The following is a 20205-nucleotide window of genomic DNA, read 5'->3' as shown; positions in this document are numbered from 1 at the left end:
CCCGTGCTCACTTATGCATAATGCACATGCATATCCCTGAGGTGAACACTCACCAAGACTTCTAATTTGTAGGTTTAATTCCCTAAACATTGCACATTTTGAATAAAGGATACTTAAAGAGTCAAAGTGGTCATTAATGGACATACCGCATAGCGTCATATTTCTCTGGTGGTACTTCTTTATGTAGAATCTGTCCTTTTTGGGTTTTGGAGGCATACTTATTTTGGATCCTGGATGTAGATTCTGAACATTGCCTAACATTTTGTTCTTTCTTGTGGTGGCTTTCTCCCACTTTCTGACTGTCAATATTGTTGCACTGTTTGCTTCCCCAAGGGGAAGACTTGCTTTGTTGCGATTCATTATTACGTCATTTTTGTGAGATTTACTAATGTTACAATATCACAAAATCGATGCAATTTGCACATTTATTTGCTTTTATTTATGTATATAAGCCACCTTCCAGTATTTCAAGTAAAGAGTAAAATCACACATCAATTAAATTTGCCTCAAAACTTTAGGTACAAAAACTTCACCTCAAATTTAAACAGGTTTTCTGTGTCGATTGCATCAAAACCGTACACAGTGCTGCAAAAAAATGCATTTCATGCTTTAGCATACGATTTAATCGACATATGCACTTTATACAATTTTAGCAAAAGCATCTTCACGGATGAATCGTTCACCCTGAATTTTAGTGTATATCGAGATGAGAAAACACAGATTTTCAATGAAATTTATGTTTCCTCACGTTGTTGTACACCAATGTGTTTGAGGCACTGTCTTTCACTGAAACTGACCCAGTGAGACTAATTTCACTCGAGGTAAACCCGATGTACCTGTGTCGAAAAGAACCGAACGCAAAAGAGTAGGGTCTATTAATGGTTAGCAGTTCAAACGTACGACGAACAACGGTACCCTCAGGGAAATCGCAGCAAAGTACAGAAAGGAAAACTGGGTGCACTCGGTGCAGACATCGGGGGCCTCAGTCGGTATGCCGAACAGGCTATTCTGGCAGCCGCAGAAGGAACAGGATGCGAGCAACTGCAGGCTGTGACACACACTGGAACAAACAAAAGAATGTTGTCTAGGTTCCAAGGCCATACTTAGATCAGCCCAGCAACTAACAAAGAGCAATGAGAATACCAGCCCTGCTCATGCACATCACAAGCCACTACCCAGGTAACTGCGTGTGGGGTGCACACGAGGGGTTCTCAGATTAGGTCGCTCTCCATCCAATCCGGACAACAGTAGCTGTACGGGACCCTGAAATGCCAGGGTCACATCTAAAGAAATGCCTCCCACAAGCGAGAGTATAAAAACCGTATTGATTCGTTGCAGAAGGATTCACAACAATGTGCCAGAATTTGAGGCACTCCTAAAGAGCAGTGGAGCTCACATAATACTGGGCACTGAAAGCTGGTTACAATCTGAAATTGAAAGCAAGGAAGTTTTTACAAAAAATATATGTGTATATAAAAGGGTAGACTAACGGTAAATGGAGGTTGTGTATTTTACGCAGTAGGCAAGAAACTCAAATCTTCTGGCACAGAAATTGAAACTGCGTGCAATATTGCCTGGGCAAGTCTCAGTATCAAAGCTGGGCATCAACTTATAATTGGAGCCTTCTATCAACTATGAGATTCACCTCCAAGAATAACCAAACATTTATAGAGAAAACCTGAGTTCACTAATACACAATTCCCAAAATCGTACTGTCATTATCGAAAGAGACTTTGATCAATTGTAAACGGTGGTCATGACAAGACATCCTTCGAAACATTACTAATTTTCTTCTCCGAGAACTGTCTAGAACGTATTCTTCCTAAGCCCGGTCGTGGTGAAAATACACTGGATCTAATAGCAACAAATAGACCTGATGACTCTGAGGATGTCCACATTGAAACTGGCATCAGTGACCATGAGGCAGTTGCAGTAACAATGACTACCAAAGCACAAGGACCAACTAAACCAAGTAGATGGATCTGAATGTTCAGAAAACTAAACAAAGAGGAACTTGTCATAACTCAATAATGAACTCAAAACAATTAGTTCTGGAGAGAAACATGTAGAAGAAATGTTTAGAAGAATACTTCACCACGCATTTGACAGATATGTACCTCCACGATGTACATGCGGATGACAGAATTCCTAGATTTCTCAGCTAAAAATACACATTTTCCCAGGTAAAAATATGCTATACCCCAGGCAAAAGTACATTTTTTCCATTTTAAGTGACAATACACGTTGCCTCGAGCTGTAAAACTTATCAATCCTGCGAATGGTAACATCTAAATTGTATATTTTTGTATTATGAAAGTATAAATATGAATTCCACCAAATACAGCATGGTAGCTTCCAAAGCACTGAAATCAGTTTGCACGGCACGATGTGATTTCGTCACGCAGTTAAAGCTCATGTCATGTGATCTCACTAGCCAATGAAAGCAAATGGGATGTGAGGACCAGCCCAGTATTCACTTAGTCGGTTTGGAGGCGCAGGTTAAGGGGGAGGGGCAGGGTAAGAGGGAGGGGCAGGGTAAGTGGGAGGGGCAGGGTAAGGGGGAGGTAGGAGGGGTGTGTGGATAACAATTAATAGTAGCTCCCCTCTCATTCTCACACCAGTGTGTCCCTCTCATCATGGGCCTCCTCTCATCATGGGCCTGAGTGACCTGTGCTTCCTTTTAAACTTTTCCAATCCATTCTTCTCTCATCCCCAAAGAAGAGATCATTAAGTATGAAAACTACAATAGTGTATGTAGTTGTATTTATAGGATATACGTTCCACCTTTTATGCAACACACTGTTTTTCTTGTTACCCAAACATGTTTCAGTACCTCTGTGCCATCATCAGCATGGTCTGTTTATTGGGCAACTGTAAAATTGAAAATATTTTACATTGTAACTGATCTAACACAATGAGGCCTAAAGACAGTTTTTATTCTTACCTTGATTTTATAATACATGGTTTTGCACGATTATGTGTATGGTGTCCTGCATTGGTATCTTGTCATCTGCAAACCAAACGCTGTAGATGTGAATTTTATCAGTGAGCTAACCTATCCCTTGATTTTTAAAAAACGTAATTTTAGTGTGCCAACATGTTTTATGTACTTATTTGTTATTAATAATGTTTTGTTGTGACTGATCCTCCTCCTTTCTCATTCCAAGGGCACTGCACACACATATGAAATGTACTTAGCATATTTTCAGCTTTGCAATCACCTTTTCACTTTGCAGAACACGGTGTACACGATGTTGTCGGCATTCATTTGTTCCAAAGTGAGTTTGGTCCAGAATTTGAATTTCGTTTACCCCCCCCCCCCCTCTCTCTCTCTATCTGTGTGTGTGGGGGGGGGGTGAGAGGGTGGGGGGCGTGCATGGGGTTGTGAGCTTGAGTAAGCTGCTTTGTTTGTGTTGCCTTTTCTGTAAAGTTCCTTTAATGTTTTAAACAATGTGCCTTTTCAGAGTGTAGTGAATTCATTTAAAACTTATTCGCCTTCTGCCACTTTCTTCTGTATGTGGAAGTTTTCTTCTACTGTGGCTGGATTTTAGTGTTTTTAAGTCTGTTGCTTGTAGTTGGATGGTGGTTAAGGGATAATAGGTGGTCAGCAAAAGTGCTATTGGTGCTGAGGTGTTCTGAGTATCTTGTTTTAAAGTTCCCATGTTGGTCCTATGTATACTGATTGGCAAGTGTTGCATGTGAGTTCATACATTCCTGATCTCTTGAATTTATCTGTGGGTGTCTCCTGCATTCCGAGTTTTTTCTGCCTTGTGTTATCTTTCCAGTATCCTATTTCAAGTCCCTGTATCCTATTTCAAGTCCCTGTATCCTATTTCAAGTCCCTGTATCCTATTTCAAGTCCCTGTTAATCCACTATGTTGTCTATTCTGTGGACAATTTTGTTACTGTAGGTGAGTATGTGCCATTTTGTTTTGTGTGTGTGTGTGTGTGTTGCACTATTGTATCTTGTATGTAATCACTGTCTGAGTGTTATGTTGTTCTGTGTTGTGTAAACCTAAAATATGCTCACTTTTACAGTTGTCCAATAAATAAAACCCACTGATGATGGCATAGAGGTGCTGAAACGTGTTTGGGTAACAAGAAAAGCAGTGTGTTGCATAAAAGGCAGAACCTGTATCCAATAATTTTAACTGCAAACATGGAAGAAATACAAGAGCTGCAAATCGAAAAGATGAATATGTATGTAATTTTATTTGTGACTATTAGTACTAATACATGTTTCGCCTCTTGAAGGTAACTTCAGGCCTACAGTTCTGTCTCATAATTTTACATACTTGCTGAATCTCAGATATGCACAACAAAAAGATTGTCAGAAAGAGAGCTTTCGGCCAACAAGGCCACCTTCAGAAATAGACAATGTACACACACACTCATGCGAACAGAATTCACACACATGAAGTGTCAACAGCCAGAGACTATGGTCGTGTGTGTGTGTGTGTGTGTGTGTGTGTGTGTGTGTTCTATTTCTGACAAAGGCCTTGTTGGGCAAAAGCTCACTTTTTGATAGTCTTTTCATTGTACCTGTCTGTGACTTGGCATCTCTGCCATGTGGTGAGTAGCAACTATCCTTTTCGTAATATTGTTACAATCCATACTGGATTTTCTATTGTTTAATTTTATAGACTTCTGTGACATGACAATGCCTTACCAGTTACAAATTCATCAGAGCTAATATATTGAAAATGAAACTATTAAACAAGAGTTTTCAATAAAATAATCTGCTTGACTCTGACAACACGTCAATAGTTAATGATATTTCCACTGTCAATGTTAGCAAGCTTTAAATAATTTGGTTCACTCTGATATCACTTCAAAAGCGAACAATATTTCCAGTATCAGTGTTAGCAAGATTAAACAGCATGTATTAACTGATTAAATGTTAGTAAGTTACATTAAATAACCTAATGTATGACATACAATTATAATATGAAGTTATACTCTTAAGAATGATACAGCATTGACTTTTAACTGCCTAGCAAAAGCAGTTAAATGTCCACTACTTTCACTACTTTATATATTTAATTGTTACAATGCAAAAAATGTGTTAAAGAAACAGAATGTAGGACCTTACAATTAGTTTAGGTAGTGTAAAATATGTTCAGTTACAATTTATCCTTTTTTTAAATGTTACTTTTTTTAAAAATGGGGGGAATTCATCACAAAATGAAAACCTTTTCTTGAATTGCTCTGTATTATCCATCAGTTTGTTTAGAGTTAGCTATTGATTTTAGAAGTCATCCAATTGTTAGTTACATATCTCTGTTTACACTTCCACTATTCTTAGTTCTTGTTTAGAGAAAAGGGCAGGACTGTACTAATGAGAAAACATACTTACTCAAAAAGTATTTCCTTTACTTTTCGCTGATATGTATTAATATTCAAAGCTCCAGCTTCCAATGTTTCTTGGTATTCCTCAGTGTAAAGTGCCATTGACATCCAGTAACGAAGTCGGTTGATCTATAAATTACCAGAAAATTGAGAGGTACACAACAGACTACAATGACTACTAGAAGACAGTTAACATGGTATCAGAGTGAGCACAGGATATGATATGCAGTAGTTTTCACATTTTCTCTTACTTGTTCCAGAAGAACAAATTTACTAAACACAAACACGAACCACTAATGACAAGGTTTGGGAAGGAACCTGATCTTGGGAAGTTACATGATGATGATGATGATGATGATGATGATGATGATGATGGGCGCTGCCACCACCACCATCAAAATGTTTTGTTATGCACTTATATTTCAGAGATTAGTGTCATATCAAAGGAAGTAGGTTACAGTATCCTTGTTCGCCCACTGCTTGAATACTGCTCAGCAGTGTGGGATCCGTACCAGATAGGGTTGATAGAAGAGATAGAGAAGATCCAACGGAGAGCAGCACACTTCGTTACAGGATCATTTAGTAATCGCGATAGCGTTACCGAGATGATAGCTAAACTCCAGTGGAAGACTCTGCGGAAGAGACGCTCAGTAGCTCGGTACGGGCTTTTGTTAAAGTTTCGAGAACATACCTTCACCGAAGAGACAAGCAGTATATTGCTCCCTCCTACGTATATCTCGTGAAGACACCATGAGGATAAAATCAGAGAGATTAGAGCCCACACAGAAGCATACCGACAATCCTTCTTTCCACGAACGATACGAGACTGGAATAGAAGGGAGAACCGATAGAGGTACTCAGGGTACCCTCCGCCACACACCGTCAGGTGGCTTGCGGAGTATGGATGTAGATGTAGATATCTAAGCTCACTGAAAGCTTTTTCATAGAATTTATGCACATATCAATGTATTTAGCCCACACAAAATATGTTACTTCAAAGTGTACACAAAGATTTGTGCAGAAAATTTGCTTTCTTAGCTGCATAAGATTTGACACACTTGGATAGGCTGAACTGCTTTCAAGTTACTAGCTGAGTTACAATAATGAAACAAGAACAACAGACTTTTCATTTGTTTTACTGGAGCTTATCAACTTTGGCCTAGCCTAGAACTTTAACACAGATACCAGAGGAAGAATAGGAAATACAAAAAGCTGCTCTAATTCTATATTTAAAAAAAAAGTAGTAGTACAGTTTCTTTGATAAAATGCACACAAAGGCATTACTGAGTAGTGGCAAGCCCGTTTGCAAAGAAGGGATAGGACCATAATAGAGGAACAGCTCTGAGAAAATAATGAGAGAGAGATGAATTGAGTGAAATAAACAAACAAAATATATTGAGCAGCATGTAAGATATGAAATTAGTTTGGGCAAAGGAATGACGAATGGTGTGATAACAAACGTAATGGCAGAAGACTGGAAAAGGGGCAGAAGCAAGTGAGCAAAACAAACTAGTACAGGTTGCATAATAACAACTTGTGTGTGTGTCGTGGCAGAGGGGGGTAGGAGGGTGAGGAGATCCTATTTGTGCAGCTCAGAGAAGCATGTAAGTACAGTGTGTTCATAATTAAAGTTCCATTTTCAAAACAATATAGAAAGGGAACCACTGCTCGGAAAGATATCAAATTTGGACAGTGCATTATTGATGCAGGGGGAAATGTCATGAGGGGAAAATTTGACTAACAGATGATATTGTAAGTATCAGAATACGCAAATTTGCAAACTGACAAACATGCAATACAAGGATGTTCCAAAGTCCAGGACTGCAACACCTATCATGAACGGCTCCATAAAGGATCACATGCTGCTTGTAAAGCTCTTTTAAAAGAATGGTGACTGTGCACCAGAAGCCCTGCAGACTTCTGGACACTCAAGGCTATGAAAAAAGGCATTGAACTATGTCTGCTAAGGCGTTGGAGAAAATGATTACAAAATTCAGGAATACAGGTTCTTTTGAAGTGCTATGAGACAGGAGGAGGAAAGCAGTTGATCTGACATGTGTTGAAGCTGTGGTCACAGCACAACAGGGGGGTCGAGGAGGGAAGGGGAGAGGAGAGGAGCAGTGGCGTGCAGACATGCAGTGCATGTGAAATTGCTCGAACTTTGGACATGCCTGTGAGCATGGTACATTAAATCCTACACACATCCTCCACTGACAATATTATGAAGAGAATACACGGCTACTCACCAATACTGGCGACGTTGAGCTGCAGATAGGCACAACAAAAAGATGGTAAAACATGTAAGGTTCAGCCAGAAAGGCCTTCATCTAAATTAGAAAACACACACACACCAATCACAGTCTCTGGCCACAGTAGCCAGACACTGTGGTCATGTGTTTGTGAGTGAGTGTGAGTGTGTGTGTGTGTGTGTGTGTGTGTGTGTGTAATTTGGATGAAGGCCTTTCTGGATCAAAGCTTATTTGTTTAACCATCTTTTCATTGTGCCTATCTGTGACCCAACATCTCCACTATATGGTGAGTATCAATCTATTCTAGATTGCTACTTACCATATAAAAGACGTGCCAAGTTGCAGGCAGGCGTGATTAAAAGACACTCACTTATAGCTTTTGGCTACAGCCTTCGCCAGTAAAGAGGACACACACACACACACACAACATTCACATACCAGCATCTCAGACCAGAATGCAACATCACGTTGGATGCAACCAGCAATCTGGAGAGGGTGGGGAATGGGAAGGGAGAGTATGGGTGGGGGACGAGACAAATGCTGTCTGGTGGATTGTGCAGGGACTAGACTGCCAACAGATACAGTGTCAGGAAATTGTGAGACAGGAGGTGGATGAAAAAGAAACAAAAAAGGAGAGGAGTAGGGAAAGACAGGCGGACGTGTTGGCAGAGGGCTGCAAATAAATCGAGTGGGAGCTGAGAATGAGGAGGATACGATAGGACATAAGGGGTGGAAACTGTTGGGTGGAGGTGTGGCAACAATATGTTACTGTATGTTGAGGCTGTGATAATTATGGGAGCGGAGAATGTGTTGTAAGTGAAACTCCCATTTGCACAGTCCAGAAAAGCTGGTGGTGGAGGGAAGGATCCAAATGGCTTGGGTAGTAAAACAGCCATTGAAATCAAGTGTGTTATGTTCAGCTGCTTCTTGTGCCACAGGGTAGTGTACTTTGCTCTTGGCCACAGTTCGGCGGTGACCGTTTATCCTAGTGGACAGCTGGCTGGTAATCACACCAATAAAAAAAGCTGTGCAATGATTGCAGCAGAGCTGGTAAATGACAAGGCTACTTTCACAGGTGGCCTAGCCACTGATGGTGTAGGATAAACCTGTGACATGACTGGAATAGCAAGTGCTGGGTAAGTGGATTGGGCATATCAGCGGCCGAGCCTCCTGTGAAAGCAGCCACGTCATTTACCAGCTCTGCTGCAATCATTGCACAGCTTTTTATATAGGAATGACTATCAACCAGCTGTCCACCAGGATGAACAGCCAGGGCCACACTATGATCAAGAGCAAAGTAGATCACCCTGTGGCACAACACGCAGCTGAACATAAAACACTTTTATTTCAATGGCTGCTTCACTACCTGAGCCATCTGGATCCTTCCTTCCTCTAGCAGCTTTTCTGAACTGCGCAGATGGGTGTTATCCTTACAACACATTCTCTGCTCTCTTAATTATCCAGGCCTCAATCTAAGATAACATACTCTCCCCACACCTTCCACCCAATAGTTTCCATCCCTTCTGTCCTACCATATCCTCCTCATTTTCATCTCCCTCCCTGTTTATTTTGAGCCCTCTGCCAACGCATCCGTCCGTCTTTCCCCACTTCTCTCCTTTTTTTTCCCTTTCTTCCCCCACATCCCAGTCCCATAACCCCCTGACGCTGCTCCTGTCGGCAGCCTTGTCCCTGCATACTCCACCAGACAATGTTCGTATCTCTCCCCACCTATAACTCTACTATACCTTCCCCTTCTCTGCCACTCCAGATTGCTTCTTGCATCCCACGTGATGTTGCATTCCAGCTAGGAGATGCTGGAGTTAGCGGCCGTGTGTGAATGAAGTGTGCTTGCTTTTGTGTGTGTGTGTGTGTGTGTGTGTGTGTGTGTGTGTCCTCTTTATGGACAAAGGCTGTGGCCGAAAGCTATGAGTGAGTGTATTTTAGCCTGTCTGCTACTTACAGTAAGTAGCAATCTATCTTTTCCTACATTGTCAATGTAAGGTGTGTGTGTATGTGTGTGTGGGAGGGGGGATTCACACACGTGTGTGTGTGTGTGTGTGTGTGTGTGTGTGTGTGTTTGTTTGTTTTGTATAATTCGGATGAAGGTCTTTCTAGCCGAAAGCTTATTTGTTTGATCATCTTTTTGTTGTGCCTATCAGCAATCCAACATCTCTACTACATGGTGAATAGCACTCTAACCTTTTCATAATATTGTAATTACTCCATCCTAAAGTTTCCACTGTTTGAAAACATCCTACAATGCTATGCATACAAAATCACCAATGTTCAGAAGCTGCTTCCCACTGACCTGCCGGCAGGACAAACATTTGCTCTGGAATTTCTTGCTGGCATGGGAGTGGGCAATGAATGGTCATGGAACACTCTGCGGACATACAAAGCCCACATCCATCTCCAAGGTCATGAAAATACACAGACTTCCAGAATACGGGCAATGGAAAATCTGCACACACATCAGCTGGTACCACTTCATTCTGCAAAGGTGCCTGTGTGACAGCATTGTTTATCATAGGACTGTATTTTGTGAGGATATGAGTCCTGTTATCTGTACCGTCATTGGTAAACACTATAGGAGTCTTTTGCCCAGCCACCAATGTCCTTCCAGCCCTTCAACAGCATGGATGTGTATGTAGGATCAGTTTTACGCACGATGGCACTCCTCTGCAAATTGCACAGCCTGTAAAGAAGCTGCAACAGTTACATTTCGGAAATGTTAGAATTGTCAGCCATCATTTCCCTACAGCCTGACTGTCCAGATCACCTGATCTTAACCAGTGGGGTTATCTGAAAGATGTGTTCAGTGCTCCAATTACCAACGTAGCTGAGTTGCGGGGTTACATTGCGCAATGGATTCTGAACATCACCCCCGAGACACTCCGATCTGTTGCGGAACATGCTGTTTCTTTGATTTCAACTTGTGGCAGAAAACAGTAGATAGCACATGAACATGTCTTGTGCCAGCCTCACTACAATTAGAAACCAACAGTCATGAACAGTGAACAGTATGGGTGGTGTAATATGCAACTCAAACTACAGTTGTCATACTGCGATTCATCTGTATTTGTAGTGGTCCCCACTCACATTAAGACAGCACCATCTATTGGTAGATTTTCATTAATTATTTTTCCTTCCCCAAGACATTTTCCCTGCATTACTAATATGCTGTTGAAATTTGACGTCTTTCTGAGCAGTAGTTCTCTTTCTACAGTAAAACTTTTATCCATTCTGGATTTGGAACACAGCGACTGTCTTGTTAAGGGTTTCAGGAATTACTGCAACCAATCGCCATTTATTCACAACCCGTTTCAAATCACCTGGCGATTCATAATCAGATGATACAATTTAGTTTGCAGTATTGTGGGGGTCGTGCATCTGTAGCAAATACAGAGACAAAAAAGTGAGCACTGTATGTGGAAAGAATATTATGATTGTAAGATTAATTTGATGGTATTACTCACTGTTTTTATTCTTGTGGCAGGCATTGCTCTGGAAAACATAACGTGTGCTTACCAGTATCATTGAATATCAAATGAAGCAGGCACTTTTCCACTGATGGCGACTCCCACATACTTTACAAAATATAAACAAACCTTTCCTTAGCTCCAGAAGAAACATAGTATGTCTGTATGCCTTTCCTTGGTAATGTATCATATCAACTTCCAAAACTATTTAAACCACACAAAGTCAAAATCAGTCTCCACACAAACAACCAAACACAAAACAAAATAATTCACAGCATTAAAACAACCTGCCCACTATATCACAAATCAGGTATATACAAATTAACTTGTGATGGCTGTTCTTGCTACTGCATAGGACAGACAAGAAGAAATTTTGAAATCCGATACAAAGAGCACACTGACACACTCCATTTAAAAAATATAAATAAATCCACTTTTGCAGCCCATCTACCCCAAAATAGTCATTCAATCACAGATATAAAAACCAACCTCTACACATTGTAGACAAAGAAATAATAAAAATGGACCTCTTGGAACAATTTTCATACGTAACACTAAAACACCCCACACCATCTTAAATGAACAAATTGGTTTAACAAACAACCGTTTCTTCCAAAATTTTAAAGGTTCCTTAAATTTGAAAAACTAATAAATACTGTACTCGTCCACTCCCATACCCATTTCCCACCTTGCCACACCTAAACACCTTCCTCTCTACCTCTTTTTACACACACACACACACACACACACACACACACACACACACACACAATCACAATGTCTGTCTGTCTGTCTCTCTCTCTCTCTCTCTCTCTCTCTCTCTCCCTCCCTCCCACCCACCCACCCCCCCCCCGTCCATCCCTCCCTCCTTTCCCCCCTCCCCCCCCATATGTATACTATCCTGTTAATTGAGCAATGCGAAACATGTCAAACATAACTTCACTACCATAAATATTGTCCTAACACTTTGTTGTAGATTTTGTAAACAGCACAAGAAAATTTTGCAATGTAAAAACATGATAATAATTTTTATAAGGAAAGTAATGTAATAAATATATATTTTCTTACGAATGCCACACAAAATGAAAAATGGGCAAAGAAAATCTCTGCCTTCACAAAACTCTTTGGAGACAACAACAGCCACACTCTTTGGTTAGTTTATATTTTGTAAAGTATGTGGGAGTCGCCATTGGTGGAAAAATGCCTGTTTCACTTGATATTTAACGATACTGGTAAGCACACATTATGTTTTCCAGAGCAGTACTTGCCACAAGAATAAAAACAGTGAGTAAAACCATCAAATTAATCTTACAATCGTAATATTCTTTCCACATACAGTGCTCACTTTTTCATCTCTGTATTTGCCACAGATGCACGACCATCCACAATACTTCAAACTAAATTGTATCATCTGATGATGAATTGCCAGGCGATTCAAAACCTGTCATGAATAAATAAAAATTAAAGAAAAAACTGCGATTGGTAGCAATAATTCCTGAAATCTTTCTACAGTGTTTTGAAACTGGAACTTCAGCCCCTTATGTGGCACGCTTTGTGACTGGGAGCTTTCCTTCACCAGTTAGGTGTTTAGCATTCTAATGATACTTTATTGATTGTCACACATACGAAGAAACCTTAACAATGGTTACGATGATGTTGACCACCTAACCCAGGGTGTTCCAACACTTCTCCAAACCGCATGACCCATGGCAGACCCCCCTCTCCAGCTCGCCTTCGGACGAGCACAGCTTGTATAGGCTTCTCCTGCAGAAGTGCGAACCACTTGGCCATGTGTGCTCGATTGGTGAAGAAGTATGGTTTTGTGTGTTACAGTCCAGCTGCTTGACTGCCCACACCTCAGCTGTTTGTCCACTCCTTTCCATCTCTGCCCATGGGCACTCAGCTGCCTTTCGATGGGCACTCAAGCTGAAACATGCTACAGCTTGAGACAATACGGCATTTTGGATCCAGGACTTTCTACTCAAATGACGAGTTGAAAAATAAGCTAGAATTTCATAGGTATATGATGTGTAATGGGAGCAGGAGTAATGTATTAGTGTCCAAGCATCATCTGGAAGGTGGAAGAGAGATAAATAATACTTGGGAAGGGGTAGGAAAGATTTTGAGGAGGCTATTTCATGTTTCAACTAATAATAAAAAGTTGTCAAAGCCCTAGAAGTAGTTGAACTTTAGTTGCTTAAGTTCATGGTGGTAGAAATTAATAATGGCATGGTTTTTCTGGGATTGTTAACAGGTTTCCTAGGCAAGTCAGGAGCACAGTATGGTACGCAAAGGACATTGGCCAGGTGGCAAAAGTGGTTCCTCATGAATGAAAGCACGGTGAGAGTTTCTGCACATTAAATATGGACTGCTTATCTGTAGTAGCTGACATTGTCAGGTGAATGAGACAAAGCAATCTGTATTATTTATTACAAATTTAAATAGTCTTGATCACAATCCAATACAATAGTAACTATATAACAGTTTCAGTTGATCAGTAACCATATTCAGATCATACTTTCGCTGTAATTGGTATCTGAGACAAAAACAATGTTAATCGCGACAACCTCCTTCTGGTCAGATTTTGAATATTTTGACTAGTTACTCATAACAACAGTTTAGCATCAATCCTCTTGTAGTGAAATGGCTAGACAGTAAGTGATATATATCTACATGGATACTCTGCAAATCACATTTAAGTGGCTGGCGGAGGTCCAGGTTCCAGCAACTTCTGGAGGAATCGAGTTCACATTTTGTTCATATGCTTCTGAGGATGCGACTAATATAGGTGTGAACCAGCCACAATTCATCACAGACAGAGGGCCAATCACTGCCTCTCTGCTTCAATTTGTAACATGCAGTATGGTACGTGAAGATAGGAATTTGACTGTAATGACATTACAAAAAATGGTTCAAATGGCTCTGAGCACTATGGGACTCAACTGCTGAGGTTATTAGTCCCCTAGAACTTAGAACTAGTTAAACCTAACTAACCTAAGGACATCACAAACATCCATGCCCGAGGCAGGATTCGAACCTGCGACCGTAGCGGTCTTGCGGTTCCAGACTGCAGCGCCTTTAACCGCACGGCCACTTCGGCCGGCAATGACATTACAAGAACACAAAGATTCTGCAATTGATCATGAGCTTGGAGATGATCTGTACAGTTTTGGTACTCAAATAGTAACTCTGCAACTGATGACACAGCTCTAATACAGTGACTATACCATTTCATAAATGATGTGGAGAAGTTGAAAATTCAGTAACTGTATTTTCAGAGAATCATTTGGACTTGTCATCCAGCACTTTATTTTGTTGTCATTCTTAATAATACAACTGTTACCCCTTCCATCACAACAAATCTACAAATTCAAACACGAATGTAAATAATGGGGGCAAGAAACTAACAACAAAATACTTACTAAGGCACAGCATATTTTCTTTAACAGAATGTGTTTGATTTTTTTGCCAAAAAAATAAATTAAGTATCTTTGAAAATGAAAGTTATACAATGCAATTGGAACGGCCTACGTGACATTGAGAGATGAGATAATGAAAACTAGATATGACAAGCAACAGAAAAACTGAAAAACAGAAAACAGTAACCAACAAAAGAGATAAAAGATTAAAACTGAGTGCTGAACTGAGCACAGAACATTTGCCTTTCATGTGCAGATGCTGAGCTACTCCAGACAAGTCACAATCTGTTCTCACAATTTTGCTTTTGCTATTACCTCTCTCCTACTTAATTTCACAGATGTACTCCTGTATACCTTGTGGTCTACCACTCCTGGAATAAAGGAAAACACGCTGTTGCAGAATGAAAGGTCTAGATCTCTTGGATTAACAGAGGAAGTCTGGTTTCACACAATCACCACTTGCGGAAAATCCACTTGTCATTAGCGGAATCTACATGAGCTGCTACAGATGAGATCTCTGGACTCCAGAAAACATAAACCATTTTCTACAATATGCGTAGTCTTCAAAATGCTGAATAGGTCACTGAGGGAAAATTCATTGACTCAATGCGAAGTGACACTATTAATCAAAAGTTCTGCATTTCGACATTTGGCATCGTCAGGTATCCTGGAACTTCAAGTAACCAGTGGGCATAAAAGTTGTGTGTTGTTGTGGTAACTGCTCACTTTTGTTACCACTACAACCTGCAACTATTATGGCCACTGGCTACTTGAAGTTCCACAATATCTCATAATGGCAAACACCAAAATGCATAATTTTGAATTAATAAAGTCATTTTGCATTCAGTGAATGACTTTTCCCTCAGAACTTATGCAGAATTTAGCACACTACATATATTTTTCAATATGGTCATATACCTCCTTTGTGACTTCATGTCACAGCTACATTATGCCCTAAAATTCTACAACAGGCTGACCTTAGCAATATAAGTTTACTATTTTGTGCATTTGTTCAATGATCTTTCTCGGAAACTGGAATGATATGCACATTTTTTCCAATGATTCGGAACATTTTGTTCCTCTGATGACCTATGGTAGACTGCTGCTATAGAGATGTGCACCAAAGAACTGGCATAAGTGATGCATTTTGCACAGAAGGGGATGGAGAATACTTAGCCGGTGTACCAACACGATCTCTATCTCTATCCCAATCCACAAGCTCCAGATGTGGCCTCCACTAGTAATTGGAGTCACTGGGTAAGGCACCACATTGGGACACTGTTTCTGATTCTGACTCTCCTTAGACAATTTGCATGCTCAGAAAACTATCACTGTTCATTCTTAATGTAATACTTGCCATATCTGCTTCATGCCACTTGAACACTTAAGTGGCTAAGTACTGTCACCACACCTAAACTAACATTAAAATCAACACTAAGTGTTCTGTGTGCAACCAAAGAACATACTTTAGTCAGATGCAGAGAATGATGCTACTGGCTCGTACATTACGTGTTATGCAGAACCTTGCCCCTGCCTAATGCCCAACAATCCAACTTCTTATATGCAAGTTCTTTTGAATACTCTGTGTATAATCATATAGGTATCACATCAGGTCCGTCCAACTGATGAGGAACTTTAGTTGATTTTATATCTTATGGACACTTGTTTCAATATCTATCATTTTTACCTCCATGTGAAGACTGAAAGGAGGAATTGTATTACAATCTTCCTCCGTGAAACAATTTCAGAAAAGGAACTGAGTACTTCTGCCTTACCTCTGCTAGCCTCTGTTTCAGTGTCATAATGATCACTGAGAGTCAGGTCAGATGGTTTTGATCTCTTTGCTGATTAACATAAGACCACAAATTTTTGGGTCTTCTGCCAGATTGGTAGGTAGAATTTTATGTTTGAAATTGTTGAACAATCACACATGGCTCTTTTCACATTAATTTTGGCTTCATTCAATTTTGTTTCTTATTATGAAGCTCACTTTCCTTTGAAGCAGCTTTTTTAATACAGCTGTCGAACCAATGCTGGTCCCCACTTCCCTCAAAACCTTGCTCAACATGTACCAATTTAATGAGCATTTTACAATAGCTTATGTTACAGACTATAAAATGCTACAGACTATTATATGCACCTTAATTTTTAAGCATTTTTTTTTTTTTTTGCAACAAAGCCAGAATAAAAAAATTCTTGGTTTATAAAACCAACCTGATCTTTAAAATCCCTGAAAATCATCATCTTAACTTTCTTCTTCCTCTTCATTGTCATTGTTGTCCTCTTCATATATAAGATGGTCTTCACTGGCATCAAAAGTGTTGCTTATGCAACACTTCTTGAAAAATTTCACAATAATGTCTCCTCTCACTGCACACCATGACCGTTTTATCAACTGATATAAAAAGTTTGACTGTAGCTTGGTTTGAAGCTCCTTTGGTGTGAGTTCACGTTGAGTTTCATCCATCATGCATTTGTTCCATTCCTCTCTTATATACACTTCAAATGGTTTATTTATCAAAATATCAGGAGGTTGCAATTGTGGAGTAAGTTCTCCCGAAATAGCAGCAAGCTTTGTTTTCTTCCTGTCTCAATTTCTCTTTCATAAAATTTTACAAATGAGTACTCTCCTGATCAAACACAAGAAGAGAACTCATCTTCAATACAGCACCTTTCCTTCTCTCCCAAACTCTGTTAATTCATAAGTTCATACCAGTGTTGTCCATCTAACCCTTGTCTTGTATGTGAGCACCAGCTACTGGCAGTATTTCAGAAGATGCTTGCATTATTTTGCACTCGAAAATGATCACTGGATTAAGTTTAGCACTGTCAGCACAACATGAGAGAACAACAGTGTAGTGCATTTTGCCATGTCCATTTGTTTTTATGGTTACAGTTTTACCACCTTTCATGGCAACAGCTCTGTTACCCAGCACATCAAATGTCAGAGGATTTTTGTCTGTATTTGCTATTTGGCTTAGTTCCATACTGGTTTTCTTTTGATATTGAATAATAAAGCAAAGGAAAGATAATATTTTCTCTTCATACTCTTGAGGCATTTTCTGTGACATACTGGCTTCTGTTCGCATGCTAAGTCCATGGCACTTCACTTCATAAACCTGTTGCACCAACCAACCCCACCCTTAAAGTCTGTTAAGTTCCACTGTAGCGCTAGCTTGCAAGTGTGTATTTCAATAATTTTTGTATTAATTTCAGTGCCATTTTGATGGTGTCCTTGAATCCATTTCAATATGTCACCTTTTTTGTTTGACCGTTTTACATTCAGTCTTCTATTTGCGAATTTAGTCCTCCCAATTTTTCAGTTCTTCTTTACTAGCCCGCCAACTGCAAATGGTTTTTTCTGTTGATGGATATTGTTGTGACTCGCCGATCATTCAAAGTGCCGCTGCGCAATTACGCATGTCCTCTACATGCGGCGCTGTCTGCCAGCCATGCAGCAGCTGCGCCACCTAAGTGGCCAGCCAGCCAGCGGCCGCTAGACTTGGACTCAGTGCTCATATGAATGTTACCGTGTTCACATGTCTTGCTTTGTCAACTTTCTCTGTGACTTAACATGTGTTGTGTCGTCATGAAATATGTGTGTTCAACTTGACGTTATAACAATTGGCGATGAGGTAGTGGATTTTTCCTTTTCATCGTTGACCCACAGGTTTCCATGGCTACTTTAGAGCAACTATTGCAAGGTCTCATTGAACAGCAAACGCTTCTCACATCGGCAATTCGCGATTTCATCGCGGCATCCAATGCCGGCCGTTTCTCGTCATTGTCTATACCTCCTTTTCCTCCTTATGACGAGACGGCGGAAGACTGGTCTGATTACGTAAAACATCTTCGACAGCACTTCTTGGCATTTCATGTCACAGACGAACAAACATGTAAGTCTCTGTTCCTTTAATGGATTTCACCTCAAATGTATCAGTTGTTGTCGCAATTGGCTCCTTTGAAAGATCCTGCGTCTTTGTCCTTTGCTGAAATGTGCTCACTTCTGTCAGTATATTTTCATAAGCAAATGCATGTGGTAGCCTCTCGTGTTGCTTTTTATCATTGTCAAAAACAACCGAATCAATCTTATCGCGCTTGGGCTGCTGAGCTTCACGACCTCAGTCGAAAGTGTCAATTTGTTACAGACGTTCACAAAGAATTCTACGCAGATTCCATGGTACGGGATGCTATTATCCGGTCGGCGCCCGACAAAGAAGTGAGGCAAGATGCCCTTCAGTTGGCAAATCCAACTCTAGATGAAGTCCTATCCATTGCGCAGTCTTTTGAAATTTCTCGCATTGCTGGAGCGCAAATAGAGGCGTGGGGTGAGGTCGGGGACATACAACCTCTGTGCGCTGTTGACGACGCGTGCGGAGTGTCCCCACCCCCGACATGGCAGCAGTATGCTCCCAAACGCAGCCTTGCCCTAACCGTAAACAACCTTCTCAGAAACTGCAGCAAAACCGCCGGCAACTTCCTTCATGTCGGCGGTGTTTTACAAAACATTCACGCGAGGATTGTCCCCAACGTTGGGCCGTGTGTCACAATTGCAAAAAGAAGGGTCATGTGTCTTCCGTTTTTGCAAATCCGACCGCATACATGATGTTCATGACTGTGATGCTGATTCTGCTTCTGTGTTGTCTGTCAATTGCACTTCTTCCCTTTCAGGGAAGTTATTCCTCAGTCCAAATCCTTGGTTGGAACGTTCACATGCAGGTGGCTACTGGTTCTGCTGCCACTATCATTAATTCTCAAACGTATCTTCAGTTGGGTTCTCCACTCCTATCACCTGTCACTCGGCAATTACGGATGTACAATAAACAGAAGATATCTCTCTTGGGACTATTTAATGCTGAGGTGTCTTACAAATCCATCGTTCGCACTGTTCCCATATTTGTGGTCGACCAGAGTAACGCAAAAAATCTTTTTGGTTTCAATGCCTTTCGCGTTTTTGGGCTCTCCATAGATGACTCTGTCAATATCGTCTCTGATGCTATTCCTTATGCTCAACTGGATTCCTTGTCGATGACATTTTCGTCCCTTTTTTTCTCCTGGGTTAGGCCGTGCAAACGACTTTGAAGCTCATCTCATGCTCAAACCCACTGCTCGGCCTAAGTTTTTTCGGGCTCGGCCCATTCCTGTGGCCCTTCATGATCGGGTAAAACGGGAGCTGGATTGTCTCACTACTTCAGGGGTCTTGCTTCCTGTCACTTCCAGTGAGTGGTCCTCTCCTGTCGTTGTTGTTGCTAAGCCCAATGGTGATATTCATCTCTGTGGCAATTTTAAAGCCACTGTAAATGCACAATGCCTCATCGACACTTACCCTATGCCCCGACCTGAAGAATTGTTCACTAAACTTGCGGGTGGCCAGTATTTTTCTAAAATTGACCTGTCAGAAGATTATCATCAATTTCCTCTCGACGCTGCTTCCCAGCAGTTTCTGGTCCTTAACACGCCTTTTGGCCTCTATCAATACCAACAATTGCCATTCGGGGTTGCCAGCGCCCCTGCTCTCTTTCAGCGATTCTTGAAACAATTATTGCTCCCTGTCCCTGGGTGTATCAATTACATGGACGACATTGTTGTCACTGGCTCCACCACTGAAGAACATCTTCAGAACCTCTGCACACTTTTTCATGTCTTACAGACTGCTGGACTTGAGTGTAATCTTCAGAAATCACAATTTTTTCAGGCATCTATCACGTA

At 40.7% G+C, this 20205-nt stretch overlaps 1 protein-coding gene across 4 annotated transcripts in view; it reads right to left on the bottom strand.

Annotated features, from left to right (window-relative positions):
* The window catches only part of LOC126195042 (probable ATP-dependent RNA helicase spindle-E), a 276948-nt gene that overhangs the window by 10593 nt on the left and 246150 nt on the right, over positions 1 to 20205 (bottom strand). For all 4 annotated transcript variants that reach the window (XM_049933486.1, XM_049933487.1, XM_049933488.1 and 1 more), the window contains exon 24: positions 5357 to 5478. In XM_049933486.1, coding sequence (XP_049789443.1) covers positions 5357 to 5478 — 122 coding nt within the window. The remainder of the gene's footprint in view (positions 1 to 5356; positions 5479 to 20205) is intronic.

The sequence above is a fragment of the Schistocerca nitens genome, chromosome 7, assembly GCF_023898315.1.
Source record: "Schistocerca nitens isolate TAMUIC-IGC-003100 chromosome 7, iqSchNite1.1, whole genome shotgun sequence".
NCBI lineage: Eukaryota > Metazoa > Arthropoda > Insecta > Orthoptera > Acrididae > Schistocerca > Schistocerca nitens.
This window is presented reverse-complemented; position numbering and strand designations above follow the sequence as displayed.